At 50.0% G+C, this 15,462-nt stretch overlaps 7 protein-coding genes across 7 annotated transcripts; 1 reads left to right on the forward strand and 6 right to left on the reverse strand.

Moving 5' to 3' along the window:
• Positions 1-173: 173 nt before the first annotated feature.
• COCCADRAFT_111456 (uncharacterized protein) lies at positions 174-1,122 on the reverse strand (the record flags this gene model as incomplete). The annotated part of the gene is made up of 2 exons (XM_007719972.1): positions 174-886; positions 939-1,122. The coding sequence occupies 2 exons, from the start codon at positions 1,120-1,122 to the stop codon at positions 174-176; spliced, it is 897 nt and encodes a 298-aa protein (XP_007718162.1).
• Positions 1,123-1,853: 731 nt separating this feature from the next.
• COCCADRAFT_111444 (uncharacterized protein) lies at positions 1,854-3,432 on the forward strand (the record flags this gene model as incomplete). The annotated part of the gene is made up of 4 exons (XM_007719973.1): positions 1,854-2,041; positions 2,091-2,516; positions 2,585-2,834; positions 2,884-3,432. The coding sequence occupies 4 exons, from the start codon at positions 1,854-1,856 to the stop codon at positions 3,430-3,432; spliced, it is 1,413 nt and encodes a 470-aa protein (XP_007718163.1).
• Positions 3,433-4,029: 597 nt separating this feature from the next.
• COCCADRAFT_111440 (uncharacterized protein) lies at positions 4,030-4,338 on the reverse strand (the record flags this gene model as incomplete). Its single annotated transcript, XM_007719974.1, has 1 exon — positions 4,030-4,338. A coding segment is annotated over one exon (309 nt), but the record flags the coding sequence as incomplete, so codon positions are not given.
• Positions 4,339-5,185: 847 nt separating this feature from the next.
• On the reverse strand, positions 5,186-6,163 carry COCCADRAFT_111457 (uncharacterized protein; the record flags this gene model as incomplete). The annotated part of the gene is made up of 2 exons (XM_007719975.1): positions 5,186-5,511; positions 5,596-6,163. The coding sequence occupies 2 exons, from the start codon at positions 6,161-6,163 to the stop codon at positions 5,186-5,188; spliced, it is 894 nt and encodes a 297-aa protein (XP_007718165.1).
• A 1,204-nt stretch (positions 6,164-7,367) lies between these two features.
• COCCADRAFT_9895 (uncharacterized protein) lies at positions 7,368-8,768 on the reverse strand (the record flags this gene model as incomplete). Its single annotated transcript, XM_007719976.1, has 1 exon — positions 7,368-8,768. The coding sequence occupies one exon, from the start codon at positions 8,766-8,768 to the stop codon at positions 7,368-7,370; it is 1,401 nt and encodes a 466-aa protein (XP_007718166.1).
• A 1,470-nt stretch (positions 8,769-10,238) lies between these two features.
• COCCADRAFT_31006 (uncharacterized protein) lies at positions 10,239-11,392 on the reverse strand (the record flags this gene model as incomplete). Its single annotated transcript, XM_007719977.1, has 5 exons — positions 10,239-10,285; positions 10,366-10,508; positions 10,610-10,646; positions 10,710-11,138; positions 11,308-11,392. The coding sequence occupies 5 exons, from the start codon at positions 11,390-11,392 to the stop codon at positions 10,239-10,241; spliced, it is 741 nt and encodes a 246-aa protein (XP_007718167.1).
• Positions 11,393-13,621: 2,229 nt separating this feature from the next.
• On the reverse strand, positions 13,622-15,208 carry COCCADRAFT_9897 (uncharacterized protein; the record flags this gene model as incomplete). Its single annotated transcript, XM_007719978.1, has 1 exon — positions 13,622-15,208. One exon carries the CDS (start codon positions 15,206-15,208, stop codon positions 13,622-13,624), a length of 1,587 nt encoding a protein of 528 aa, XP_007718168.1.
• Between the last annotated feature and the right edge of the window lie 254 nt (positions 15,209-15,462).

Genomic DNA, 15,462 nt, shown 5'->3' on the forward strand with positions numbered 1-15,462 from the left:
CACACACACACACACACACATATTCTCTCTGCAGAAAACCCAATGGAAATTCATTCATCATCACGGCCAACAGGCCGATGGTCATCTATCATCACACAGACTCCGCCCAATGCAGTATTATCGTGAAACAAACGAAACGCGTACAAATGAACAGCCACAGTCACCTCTACTCACTACCATGCGCCGACAATGCCTGCCACGGGAATGTCAATGCCGGTCGTATAACTGGCTCCGTCGGAGAGCAGATATACGTAGGCTCCGCCAAGTTCGCGAGGATCAGCCAGTCTCGGCATGCCGCCATAATATTGCATCTTCAGATTCCAGTCAGGCGCCTTCTCAACATAGTACGTCATCTGCGTTCGCACGAAACCGGGCGAAATGGAATTGACACGAATCCCATGCTTCGCCCACTCCATGGCTAGCGTGTGCGCCATGTTGCGAACAGCGCCCTTGGTCCCTCCATATGGCGCCGACGGTGCTGCCCTGTTTGGCCGGTACGAGGTCATGGATGCAGTGAAGACAATCGACCCCTTTATGCCCAGCTCAATGAACTTTTTCGCGGCTGCCGTCGCGCAAAAGTAAGCGCCGAACACGTTGAGATTGAACAGCTGCTCCAGCTGAGGGCGGTCAAAGTTGAGCGCTGGCTGATGCTTGGTCATTCCCGCGTTGGCAATCATGCCATCTATGCGGCCCGACTCAGCTACAATCTGGTCAACCGCCTTGTTGACGCTTTCCTCAGACGTGACATCGCAGTGCAGGTAGTGCACTCGCTTCGGGTTCGCCTTTTGAAGCGCCTGGAAATCCTCGCCCGGTTCAAAGAGGTCGAGCGAATATATCTCTGCCGCGTCGTTTGCAAGGCACACCGTTGCAAGTCCCAGACCAATGCCTGTAAGTGCCCATTAGTGTCGCTCCCGAGCGCCCGAGAGGGGTCGACCAACCTCTGTTTGCGCCAGTGATGGCGATCACTTTGCCCCTGAGAGTGATTTTCCAGTCAAAATCCTCCTTTGGCTCAGTGGTTAGGTAGACGGGGTTCGGCACGCTCTGCTCGACTTGGGTGCCATTGACGTGACCATTGGGAGGCGCCGTCTGGTCTGCCTGCGGCATGATTGCAGAAGGAGACATGAGTGGAATGCGGTTAAAAACAAGCTGCTTGAGGAAGTCTAATGATATATGGAAGGTACAGCGAGGGAGCTGAGATACTTAAACCGGTGGATGGCTGAACGACTACTTCACAGGCTCCCCGCATGTTTAAGTACACCACCACATTTCCTTAACCCCACACCAGCTCGTGGCAAGACAATCTTTTACTTCGCTACCGAGGATCCTTGGAAAAGAGCGGCGCGTATTGTCACCGTACCGGAAATCCACCCGACAGTGAACCAACGCCAGAACGAATTCGTGGCGAATGCATGTACATCCAGCCGGCAGACGCTGATTTGGTCCTCGCCGGCGAGCTCTCGCTTATTGACACACTCTCGCATCGAGCCGTACTTTTCTGCATGCAGTTCTGTGGATAGCGGCGGCCAATCGTTGCCACCACTGCATCAGCCCAGCAGCACCGCATTGAGTAATCTCGGCTAATGTTCTAAGACCTGGGGTAGGCGGAAAAGGGCCGATCCACTCTGGGGATCGATACCACCCAGGCATTCCTGGGCAGTCACCACCAAATCTTGAAAAGACAATAAAACAACTTTGCAGAGAAGTTCTATAAAGCTTTAAGCTGTCTCACAATAGCAAGGATATCTTTGCGACTGTCTCTAGAAAGTCGTAGAAGGTACCTTTTTATCCCCTGCAAAGCGTACCGCATGCTTGGGTTTTTTGTGTAGACACTTGCTTTTTTACGCCAAGACACCATGTCGTCAACACGACATTCGTTCGAAGCCAGCGACATCAAAGATATGGATACAACAAAACAGATTGAGGTATCTGAGGACTTTACTTGGACGCCCGAGGAAGAGAAGCAGTTGGTAAAGAAAATTGATTCTTTCCTGCTTCCAACCATGTGGTTGATGTATCTGTTGTCCTATATGGACCGCACAAAGTAAGCTGCTGCCGAAGAATTGAAGTTGCAAAAATTGATCAAGTACCAGTATTGGCAACGCAAAAATTGCTGGCATGGCCACTGATCTGGGTCTGACTTCCAATCAGTACTCAATTGCTCTAGTTGTCTTCTTTGTTACATATGTCGCCTTTGAACCGCCTTCAAATATGCTCTTGGTCCGACTGAAGCCTTCCGTATATCTTCCCGTCATCATGGCCATCTGGGGTGCCTTGACTTGTGTTATGGGTACTATCCACGATTTTAAGCATCTCGTTCTGCTTCGTATCTTTGTTGGTGTCTTCGAAAGTGGCTTCGCTCCTGGTATCATCCTCATCATCTCGTCCTGGTACAAGAAGGACGAGCAGTCGAAACGCTTTGGTGTGTACATGTCGGCCGCCATTCTCAGCGGCGCCTTTGGAGGTCTCCTTGCCGGTGCTATCACTGGAGGTATGGAGGGAACTGGTGGTTTACGAGGGTAAGTGGATTTTCAATGAAGATCTCAGGATTTCAGCCCTTTCAACATACTGATTCATCTCCGTGTAGCTGGCGTTGGCTGTTCATCATTGAAGGAGCTGCAACTATCGTCTGGGCTGGAATAGCCTCTTTCCTCCTTTTGGACTTTCCAGCGAATACCAAGCGGTTGACTGATCGCGAGCGACTCATCGCTACTGCACGTCTCCGAGGAAGTGGTATCCAGACATACGTGAGTGGCGACGTAAGAATCGGCAAGCTAAAGTCCTTCCGCCTTGCAATCATGGACTGGAGGACTATCGGACTTGTCCTCGGTTATATGGTGAGTAGTCTGTCGTGTTTATCAAAACCGCATAACTAATACCTTCAAGGTCATTGTCGGCTCTTCCACCCTTTCCTACTTCTACCCCACGCTGGTCAACGGCCTCGGCTACAAAGACACTGTCACCGCACAGTACATGACTGTTCCCATCTATGCCGTCGCATTCGTCTGCACTGCAGTAACGACATACTTTGCCGACTCTATCTCTATGCACCGTGGCCTAGTCATTGCATGCTGGCTCACATTTTCGCTCATAACCTCTATCCTGGTCTGTGTGATTTACAACTTCACAGCACGTTATGTCCTCCTCGTCCTCATGGCTGCCGGTCTGTGGTCATCCAACGCCGTTTCCCTATCGTACGCCAGTGCAACATTTGGATCCATGGAGCCTGAAGTCAGGGCTATTGCTATCGCGCTTGTCAATGCGCTTGGAAATCTGGCGCAAATCTACGGCGCATACCTTTTCCCGGATGATGACAAACCAAAATATCTCATGGGCTTTGGCGTTATCTCGGGAATGCTGGGTTTTGGTGTTGTTGTGTATATCTTCCTGCATGTAACTTTGAGGCGCAAGGATGGTTTGAAAAGTTTCTTCTAGAGGACAGGATGAATTGTCGTTTTGTACTATGATAGACCATCACTACCGGTAGTGACTGTATTTGTAAAGAATAGAACGGGTAGATTATACATACCATGAAACCGGACGCGTAAGAAACAAAACTATCTATACAGCCATTGTACATATGCCCCATTCAAGAGTCTAACCAAAAGCCTTTCAGATACATTTTCCAAATTAACCAAAATCTCAGTATACCATCTTCACCATCCCCCCCTTCCAACCCCATCAATCCTCCTTACCTCCTAGAGCCCCCACGCCACACAAACATCCTAAATCTACCCCACCTACTCCCTCTCCGCCCTCCAGCCTGCATACTCTCATACGAATACCCGACCACCCCAGGCTCCCCCGCTCCCCCTTGCACTCCAGCACGCCCAGCATTCGAAGCCGGAACAACAGACCGTCCTCTATCCGCCCCTCGCCCTTGCACCACTGTCTCCGCTCTACTCCGCCCACCAGCAGCACTAGCACTACCCTGGCCACGAGTCTGGTTCACAATAGCAGTCTGATGTTGCGTCGATGCAGCGGTACGGGCTCCCTGGCTAAACGGAGGACGCTGGTTGTACGCTCGCGAAGCTACCGTGCCAGCGTAGCTCCGGGACTGCGATGGGCGTGTCCCGCTGGGGTTGGTTGCTGGGGCTGATCCGGCATATCTGGTTGATGCTGCTGCTGCTGCTGTTCTTCCGTGGTTGGAAGGTTGGTAAGCGGACCTGCCGTGTTGGGATCCGGCGTATCTGTTAGTTGCTGTTCTTCCATGGACGGAACTACCGTGTGGCGCGGTGCTGGCGTTGCTTCGGATGGTGTTGGACTGTGGGGGTGCGCTGCGGTTGTAATTGTAGTTTGTTCTGTGCTGGGTTGGTGGGGGGTTTCTGCGGGAGGTGCGGGCCCAGGGCATGTTGCGGATGGAGGGTTGTGTGGCGCTTGGGTTAGGGGAGAGGTAGCAGTTTAGGGAGTTTGAGTCGCCCTCTGTTTAGAATGTGTTAGAAGAGGGGATTCTTTTTTTTAGCAGGAGGGGGGAAGGATATACGGAGGTAGAGAGGTGGAGGAACAGGGGATTTCTTGGAGATGCCCATGGTGTTTTGGGGGAGATGTACGTATGTTTGATACTTTAGTGTTTTAATGTTCGGAATGTGTGTGTGTATGTGTGCGCGTGGAGAGTTGCTTCATGGATGTATCGAAGATAAAAAAGATTGCGAGATCTTTTAAGGAAAACTGGCGACTTCAATGGGGTTTGGAAACGGCGGAATACTTCACTGCTGCTGCTGCCATAGTCGTGGTCAAAATGGAATAAGTCAATGGTGAACGTTATGCAAATATACACCTTTACCAATGTAATCAGGATTTTTTTTTCGATTGTCAGTAAGAAATGGGAAATAAGATAGTACACCAAAGCCAGTTTATCTTGAGCGGTCTTTTCATATCAATATAGCTAAAAGTATGGTTTGCTCTAAAACGCATCGTATGGTCAGCAGCTGTGACATCACAGGGACGCGCCATCCCAAGGACCCTTATCACATGTCAGATACTAAAAATACATACACGTGGTTTCTCGCCAACAGCATCATGGCATTTCCGCCTTCGTTTTCCCCCACATAATTTATCAACTGAAGTTCAATCACTCATTGAATTATCACAATGAGAAGAAATGCAATCAAGTCATTCATAGAAATAAACAAAACTGTTACTGGTATCTGATCCAACTCTCAAATTTCTTCAATCCCTCATCCCCACTCTAGTAATCATCATCCTCATACCTTCGCTCCTCCCTTCCCTCATCATAGGCATCCTCCATGTTATCCCCAAACCTCTCTACACCACCAACCGTATTATCCCACTTGTTCTCAATATCCTCTGGGATGTCCTCAACCTCCTGGACCTTCTCACCCGTCCACCTGGCTGCGTTCTCGGGGAAATCTTCGACGTTCTGAACACCATTGTCCCATTTCTGTTCGACGTCGTCGCCGAAGTTCTCGACGCGGCCGGCTTGTTCGCCAGTCCAATGGGCGACGTTTTCGGGGGCGTTTTCGATGCCCTCTTTGGCTTCGTCCATTTTCTCGCCTGTTTGAAAATTCGTTAGCGGGGATCGTTTCTATTTGGGCGAAGTGCGGTGGTGGGAAAAGAAAGAGAGAGTGGAATTCTTACCAATTTTATCGCTCTCGTGCATTAGTAGGGCTCCACCTGCAAGTCCAGCGGCACCCGCTGCGGCGTACTTCCAGCCATTGCCTCCGCTCTTCTTCTCCTCTGGAGCAGAGCCACGTGTAGGGTCATAGGCGCTCTGGTTGGATGCACCCTGATTGCTGTAGCCGCCTTGGCCGTAGCCGTATCCTCCTTGTGGTGGTGGGGCACCGTAGCTACCTTGCTGTTGTGCAAAGCCGGGGCCAGGGTAGTTGTATGTGCGTTCACCGTTTTGCTGGTTCACAAAGACCCAGCGGTTCTCCCGTCCATCCCACTCTGCGTACCATGGAGGGGAAACCGGTGGTGGTCCTCCGGAAGACTGCTGTGGTGGCGGGTAACCCTGTTGCTGTGGTGGGTAACCCTGTTGTGGGGGATAACCTTGCTGTTGTGGTGGGTAGCCCTGCTGCTGTTGCTGATAGCCACCATACTGTTCCTGTGGGGGATATCCGGAGTATCCGGATTGTTGTTGCTGTTGCTGTTCGCCGCCGCTCTTGGAGCCCTTGAATTCTGACATCAATTCACTGAGGAAACCCATTGTGTGAATGTGGGGGGTTGGATATGTGTGGTGAGAGGAAGAAGGTGCAAATGCAAGTGTAGGTTGGGTGGAGTGGATTGAAAGAATGAGAAACGTCAAGTGTCTGTGGACAAGGTATTAGTACTTGAGGGAAACGCGGCATTTAATCCATCCCAACCCGATCTCGGATGCAATGGCACCTGCAGCTTAGTCTGTCCAAGACCCCCTCCCCCTTCAAAAGATCCATACGCCCCAGCGTACAAGCCTCAGTGTGAAACGTGGCGTAATCTCGGTGAGGCGGTGTCGCTACGCCCGGAGTTTGGACCGAGCAGCCACACAGTACTGGCGGTCCGAAACAAACTCTGTGATGCCCAGTGAAATCCAGTTACAGTAGTTGCAAACACTGGTAGGTATCAAACATCAAAGACCCATTGTTTTCCTCGAATAAGTTGTTGACAACATGGCATCTCTGAGTTGGCATAGCAAAATATACCGAGCCAAGCTTCTGTAAGCTTTTCTTGGCGCGGCGGATGCTCCCTTTTTCCGCATATTGTGATCCTCGGCCCCACCGTGGCGAGACTTTTGAGGCGTAGCTCAGGGGCTATTGGCTCATGCTATACTGTTGTGCTGCGCCACGCTCTCGATGAGATTAATACCGCGATGCGCAGACCAACGGACAGATACTACGGATACGTCGTCGGCAACAAGAAAGATGTCATTGCTTGTTTAAAGACAATCAGTCTAAACGCGCTCAAAGGCCACCTGTCTTCGTTCTTCGGATCTGCCGGCTCATCTACCAAGAAAAGGGGGGACCACGAGAGCCATTCTCCTGATTGTTGGATTTCAAGGATGCAGACTGCTTTGCACGTGGTCAGGAACACTTATCCAGCAGACAGCGATGATCTACCCTGCGCTACAAGCACTTTTCCCCAGGTAAGAACAGGTGGGAACGGCCGCAACGGAGCGGGGCTGCGGCAGGCGATCTGTCGGCTGTACACAGTAAGCTCAGCAAGATCGCCAGGCCTAGCTGCAGGCAATAGGCAATCGAACATTGACCACACGATGGTTTCGACAAAGTCAGACATTCCACTTCCATCATTATCGTACCATCGAAAAGGCTGCTACCAGTAAGGAAACTTCACATCCTACATAGACCATGTACCCGCTGCGAGAGTGGCTATGACCAATTGATAAAGAAAACTTTGCATGGGCTCCTCTGGGTATCTCAATCGAAAACAACCTTCTTTCCTGCCGGCTTGGCCCCGCTAAGATCGATCTTGAGCTTCTTGCTCTCCTTGGCCATCTTGGCTGCCTGCCAGGAAGGATGCAGCTCGCCCTTGTCATCCCTCTTCGCGCCAACGCCAATCTTCCTATCCTTTTTGTCGCTTCTCTCGCCCAAAGGCTCTGCATTACCTCCACTCTGCTGCGGTCCATGGCCGAGTGGCTTTCCTCGTCTTTGACGCTTGTCCGTACCGCTCACTGCGCCACGCTTAGGATCGAAGGTGGCACTGCGCTGTGCCTTTTCGAGATGTTTTGCTTTTTGTCCGTATTTGAGTTCTGCAATCTTTTGACGGGCGCGTTGGCCCCGGCGATTCTTTCGTGGGACAACGTCCACATCAAGGTCTGAGGCTTCTGATTCAGAGCCAGAGAAGTAGGCGGCATGGCTGAGGGCGGGAATGAATGCAGAGGTCGTTGGCTTCTCTTCAATGACCTTGGTCTTGATCTTTTTGGTGGGTATGGCGGCTGAGTCGGAGTCAGAGTCGGACCCGGAGTTTGTACCTTCAGAGTCTGAATCCTCAAAGTCCTCATTCGATAGTAATTCGTCGTTCGCACCGCTCGCGCCGTTGACTTCCTCAACCTCACCCAACTCTTCACTTTCGCTCTCACTGTCAGCGTCGAGGTCAGAATCAGGATCGTGTTCGCTGTCGCTGTCCACGATACTTGCAGGCCGCTCTTCGTCCGTCACAGAAGCTTCACTCTCGTCTTCGCCTGACGAAGGCTCTGCTATCCGTGCGCTGAACGCCATGTATGGATCATCTCCCTCGTCGCTCGCGTCCTTCATATCAACATCCTCCTTCGCAGTCTCCTTGTCTTTCGACACTTTGTTCTCTTGCGCCTTCTTTCCACCAGCTTCTTCCTTCGCATCTTCCTTGCCCTTGGCGACTCCAAGTATGCCCTTCAAATCCTCGACCACACGGTCTACCACATTCTTCACCTGCTTGACCTTGAAAAGCCGTGCCGTAACATTAAGCGTGTTCGCATCCTTATTTCCCTCTCGTATCCCCGCAATGTATTCCTGTAACGGCTCGGCATCCTTCAAGCTCTTGACCCTTGCGAGCGTCTTGCGCAAATGTTGATCACCCACTTGTTCCAAGTTGAGCGCCTTTAGAGTTTCATACTCAGAGTTCAGGCGATGAATGGTATTGGTTTGGTTCTTATTCACCGCGTATTTCTTTCTGCGACTGTGCTTCTGGCGCTCGAGCATGGAGGCATGGCGCAGTGCTTGAAGCAAAGGCTTTTCCGCATCAGCGAGACGCTTCTCACAGATTTTGGCGCATTTGGCAGGTGTTGATCTGGAAACCGACTCAATCGCGGGAGTGGGTGAAGAGCGCTTTCGTTTGGGCATGTTGGGTGATGGTAATTGGTTTGGTTGGAAGATGTCGCGCCGAAATTTTGGAGATGCGCCAATTTTTTATCGATAAGGAGCTTGGCCCGATTCTGCCTTCGCTATACGTACTGGATAGTCACAACAGGGCTAATGCCCTCACCAACAATAACCCTAATGTTTGAAGAAATGCAATCGAGTAGCTTTACCAAAAAGTTATTATAGAGATGGTACCCAGTAGATACAAAGGATAGATCCAATCAGTTTTTGACTCAAGCATGCAGCCAAGCATGCGGCACTTGAACAATCCAATTGGACACAACAAGTCCGAGTCCAACCAAGTAGACACCCTACTAACAATCATCCGCACAACTGCCAGAAGGCCAACATCCATACTTTCTATCGAACTTGAGGCTATCATTAGGATCCTGATTAATCTTCCCCCAGCAGCAGGTACCATAATTATGGCTGCTAGTATCGCAACCCTACAACGAGATTAGCCAACCAACTATTATCTTCCATTTGAGTAAACTATGAAGAACACACAAGAACACATGTACCAGGATAACATTTGGACTGGTATCCTTGCGGCGGCGGCGGGCGTGGTCTAGGGAGATTGCCATATGATATATGTCCCTGTGGACTGCATAGTCCGACGCCCGTCATAATGGTAGCAAGAATCACAATAGAAACCGAATAACGCATGTTGATGGTAGATTTAGCTATGTTGATGGCTCTTTGTGGCTGTATTTGGTAGATGGTGTCTCGCAAGGGTTAGTGTTGGATGGCGGGGATAGAAGTACAGGAGCCTTTAATGATGAAAGCGAGCGTGCTTATATCTTTTTCCAGAAAGAAAAAAGGGGAAAGAGCGACGAGTGGCCAGTGAGAACGGATGAGGAACTGGTCTGCATCTTGCTGACAGTAATAAGTCACATCTTGTTGTAGTATAAGCGCTAGATGAAATTATCGTTTGTGAGGTCTGACATTTCATTTCCGATACGCCGGCGGACGCCAAAGCAGCAAGTTTACAACTCTTTGTAAAATGTCGAAAACTTGAAACATGTATAGTATATTATCACGTTCCAATTTAGCGGCTGAGCTAGGTAACATGACTGGGCTATCTATGGACCAGGCCTGCTTCATCAACCTCCGTAATGCAGGGAGAGAGGAGAGAAAGCCACTAGCCTCCATCTAGTTATCAATCTCACGATTATGTAAGGGACTGATTTAGAGCAGTGATCTCAGTTCGTATTTAAGCATTGGGAAACGACTCCAAATCTCCGAGGGACTTCCGATTGTTCTTCATAGCAGAAGAAAAGACATCAAAGGATATCGAGACTAATCATACCACATCCTCGAGGTATTGCTAATAATGTGCAAAAGCGAACAACGGGAGCAATAATATTCGCCATGTAAAAATGCTTTGAAATGCTGTTCAGAGAAACGCTCAGCATCATTCCCTATGAAAGCATCCGAAGAGGCATCATGCTCTCAACCATTTACAAGCCGATCAAACTCTTCATCCTCAAACTCCTCCTCTAAACCATCTCGTTAGCAAAACCACTCTAGACAACCATTCTCTTCTCCAAAAGAAAACAAGGAAACGAAACAAACTCACCACTTTGCCCCTTCAACTCGCTATTCTCCTTCCTCAACCTCCCAACCTCACCCCTCGACTCATCATTTTCCTCTTCCAACTTCCTAATCTCTTCGTTTTCACCCTCGTCTTCCTCTTCCTGCCCAGCTTCACCCAGTGGTATTCTAAATTACGTTTCTCATCGTTAGCTCCAAAACAACCCCTTTTTCTCTCTCTCTCGCGCATATCCGCAGATTAGGATATTCCGAGGTAAGTAAGTACTTACCTGCCATGAACAACATCAGAGAAAGAATCAAAACCCCCTAACCAAAATGCTTACCAAAATCCTTGGATACACGCGCGCAGAATCTGTGAAAATGGGTTACTATTGCTCTTGCCGGGATCATAGTCATAGTAGTTACTGCCGGTATGGCCGTAATACAAGAACGGACCGGCATTGTAGATTTTTGCAGCCAGTCTTCTTGCGTTTTGCTGGTATATTCGCTGGGCAGCCATTCGCTTGATGCGGTGCCGTTGTCGTGTTTCGGCGTCAATCAGTTTAGATACGAATACCGTAGGCACCGCTTTTGGCGCTACAACTGGGGTCATCGCTTTCGACACTGCTTTTTGGATAAATCTTGGGAAGACCCGTAAGCTCTGCTGGAAAAGAGTTGTTCGATGGAGTCGTGATGCCCCTATGAAGAGAGGAGTTGCGTTGCGCAGGACCGAGACATGGCTTGTTGTCCGGACGGAGTTCAAAGCCAGAGGCATGACATTCTTGAATAGCAGTGCTAAGATGATCAGTGAGGATGTGACTGTAGAATGTGCAGACGAGGTGCGATGAGTGATGTAAGGGATATTGAAGTTATAAGGGAAGGAACACAACAGTCATTCTGCATATTGGCAATAATGAATGGAGCACACTTGGCACAGATACGTGGTTGAACATGGCCGGTTCGATAGGACCAAACTGCTACAGCTCACTCTGCTTCAATTTATTAGCAAATTCTCGCTTCAGGGTCGGAGCATCCATGGTTCGATATTGCCCGACCAATGCCCTGACAGGCATGTCAAATATCGCATTGTTGGCCACCAAGGGACTGAATGGTCCTGGTTTTGAGCAGCGGAAGAGGTGCTAATAAATGTTCCAAGTCATTGCCTATGAAGCTTCATAAACATTTGCTTTTATATGAATCTCTACACAATAATGTAGTTGCGAGGTAACTCTAAGTACGCAACTTTTGCGTGGTCGCTGAGCATAGTGACGTGTGATCACTCAGCAAATTCAGTGAACACATACGTTCTACACAAGTATCTATTGGTACCAAGCAATCATACATATATACATGAACGTAGACGTAAGACCGAAATGCAAACACGCGTAGATCTCCAAAAATCTGAACATCCAACCATGTTGACCTTCTAGCGTCGCATATTGGTGCCAGTGTTGACGATGATACTGTTGACGGTGATGCTGTTTATGCTTTGTGTGAACTGCAAAGAAACCCAGTGTAGCCACCCCAAGGATCTTCCATTGAAGCAATGGACGTGAGAAATATCCACAAGAGGGAACTCTCATGGGAAAGATTGTTTGTGAGGAATACTAGGAGCTTCCATGGAATGAGAGCGTCTAGGAGAAGGGAGTCTCCATGGGGGTGGTCTGGGTGCTGGCAGGTGAAGCTACCTCCGTCACGGTCTTGGGTACCTCAGCCCCAACATCTACCGCCAGTGCATGGCTTTTTTGTATTCTGCAGGATTTGCAGGCCAAATAGGTTTTGGAATGGAAGTGTCCATGAGATGAGGAGCGTCATCGTTCATCCCTGGCCAGTAGCACACCGCAGACCCAACATGTCCCATGTACCCTCGGCCCCTCCCAAGTCAATACACATCTATGTTCCATCACCGACCAGCAACAGTCCTCCGATCCTACTACCGACCAGCACCAGTCCTTCAATACCTCCAAAGACACCCTTTGGTGGCCCGCCTGGCAGCCATGTTGATCGTGTAGGCGAGAAGGCGAGGGTGTGTGAGGCGTCTAGGCGGCAACCATGGCGGATAAGCTCGGTGATGAGCTCGACGGCGAAAGAGAGAATGGTCGACGGCGAATGATGATCCCTTCCAGTGCCACTCCCTCCATCTCTGCAGCCAGTTTTGGGGGATTTTTTTCCCACCCCTCCGCCCTAGATAGGGTTTTTTATTTTAATTTTTTTTTTGAAAAAATTCCTACTGACTAGTAATAATGTTCACCGGCGTGTGGGGACGAAGCGACGCAGTCGGGACTCCAGTTCAGGGGTCAGAGAAGGGATCGGTGTCTGGCATGGCCCATTGGCCGGTTCGGACGTACACTGTGACAAGAATTAGTATATTTCCACAAAGTTGATTGGCGAACATACAGGAGTACGCCAAAGCGGCCAATTGAGCCATGGCCCAAGTGCGAAAGTCCCGGGTAGCCTGACGGACGGCGGACTTGAGTTCCTCCTCCTAGGTTTCGATGACTTTCGTCACCACCCAAGTACCGACCGCCGCCAAGGGCCCCGAGAACCTTGCAAATAGGCGTTGACCACCGCGGGGGTCTCCTCCCTACTCCCTGTTCCGGAGTGCACCGACAGTCCGGAATCCCCGGACAAAGCTATATCATTGAACATAGGTTAGCCATGGCCAATAATAGAGGCGTATACCTCTGGAAGAGAAATGGAAGAGGGAATGCTTACCGTGCTTGCCCCATCACCACCGGTGAACGGAAAAAAAAACTCCAAAAGAACGTGGCATAACTACAAAACGTTAGTGTTCAAATCGTCAAACTATGTCGATTTTCTTGAAGGGCAAAGGCTGAGGAAAGGTGGTAGGAGAAGGAGGAGTGATATGGGACTAGGGAACGATGGAGTAACAGGTGGTTATGGTGAGACGCGGGATAGATGCAGTGATTGGGCACAAACTTACTTATACTGAGATAAAGGATGTTGGTGAAGAAAAGAAGAGAGTAGACCTGGGATGCGGGATCATATACTTGCGGCGACTGCTCTCGAGAAGCGCTTGGCATGACGTCTCGCCCGCGTTGTTGACTATTCTTCGAGGTAAGAGCAATTGCCTTGGTAAACAAGCGAGCAACAACTTACAGAATGCGCTTCACATACCGTAAATCGGTGCTTTCGAGCCCCCAAGAGTGGTAGAGAAAGAACTTCCAAGCACAGTGAGATGCGTCTTCACCTGGATAAAAAACCTTGTTGATGTTGGGCGTAAAACATTATTTTTCCCACCATGCTACTGACCAAAATTCTCATGTGGTAAAGAGATATACCTAGAAGCAAAACCACGTGGCTACCCTCTTGCCCGTTCCTTTCCATCCTTTCTCCTCCGGCTCCATATCATCCTTCGTATACACATCCGTCTCCAGATCCATCTCGCTTGCTTTCCTGAACTTGGTCTTTTTGATAAGCTTCCATGCCACAATCATTACAAAGAAGACTGGTAGCTCAAGATAGAAGCTGACAAAGTCTACAGAGGCAAAGCTGGGACTGAAAGCTGTCCAGCCTTGGACCAAGACGATAAAGGTGTTGAGAACGATGCAGATAATGGGGCCCCATGGGTACATCCAGTTGCGGAAAGGAAGAAGGTGCTCTTTGCCCTGGGCTTTGAGACCGGCGCGGAAGCGGAGAGACGCGATGCCGATGCATATCCAGCTCAATTGGTTGGAGACGCCGACAATATTTTGCAACCATGTCCATACTTGGCCGGATCCAGCAAATGAGAGGGAGAAGAGTACAATTGACACGATGCTCGTCGTCATGACCGATACCCATGGAACTTGGTAGCGCGTCAACTTGGTGAAGACTTTGGGTGCATGGCCGTTGGAGCCGAGGGTGTAGAGCAATCTCGATCCGGCGTAGAGGGCGTGGTTTCCAGCAGAAATAACGCTAGTAAGGATCACGGCGTTGACGAACGAGCCTGCGGCCTTTGATCCTGCCATCTGAAAAGCAATCGTGAATGGCGACGTGCGGCTGGACTTTGTGCTGAGTCCAGGGTAGTTGTAGGGGATGTTGAAGCCAATCATGGTAGCTGTGAGGATATAGAAGAGCAGAATGCGCCAAAAGACGTTCTTCACTACTCTTGGCAGGGTGCGAGCCGGATCGCGCGTCTCTCCCGCAGTAATGGCAATCGACTCGGTTCCTCCGTATGCGAATGAGGCTGTAACAAAGACAGACGCGAAGCCACCGATGCCTCCCACGAATGGCGCGTCGCCGATAGTCCAGTATTTCCCTCCGATATAGCCATAGCCATCGTTTCCTCCGGCATTTACTGCAATGCTCAAGATGATGAAAATGATAATGGTAACCACCTTAAGCAAGCTCAGCCAGTACTCCAGCTCGCCGTATGCTTTGACGTTGATGATATTGGCTAGGACGATAAGCACCCATACGGCAATTCCCAGCGCATACCAGGGCACACTATCGCTCCAATACCGAATCAACAACTGGAGCGCAACCAAATCCGCTGCCGTGCTGACAGCGTCGTTGAACCAATAATTCCAGGTCAGCGCAAAGCCAAACGCATCGTCGACGTAGCGCCCAGCAAAGGTGCAAAAAGACCCTGCTACTGGAACGAAAGCTGCCATCTCCCCCAAAGACAGCATAGTGCAGAAGACGATAAAGCCAACGATAGAATAGCAGATGAGTAGAGAAGCGGGTCCTCCAGTCGCGAGGGCCTTGCCGGTACCAAGGAAGAGTCCAGTTCCTATGGTTCCTCCAATTGCGATCATCTGAACTTGGCGTGCTGAGAGGGACCGTCGCAGGCGGTCTTCGTTGACGAAGTGTGAAGGCGTCTCCGTAAGGGTGTCTGGCGATGTCGCGACATCGCGGGGAGCTTTCTCGGGGTCCACGGCCGTCATTATGTTTCGATACAAACAGTATCAAGATGCGATGCGATACGAACAAGAAAGAAGTGAGCAAAGCTCAGAGACGAGACTCAAGGAAGCTTTTCATGGCAAAAGCTTAGGATGCCTTGGGAAGTCCAACACAAGGCGGGCTTGGGTGCATATAGTTTGCACGACGAGTCAGCGATCATTTCTGGCTTTGCAGTAGCAGCTAAACTGCGGGTAGCAAAGCACGTCATTTCCCTCGCCTTGGATTGGGTGGGAAAGAG

This window comes from Bipolaris zeicola (assembly GCF_000523435.1).
Source record: "Bipolaris zeicola 26-R-13 unplaced genomic scaffold scaffold_376, whole genome shotgun sequence".
Lineage (NCBI taxonomy): Eukaryota > Fungi > Ascomycota > Dothideomycetes > Pleosporales > Pleosporaceae > Bipolaris > Bipolaris zeicola.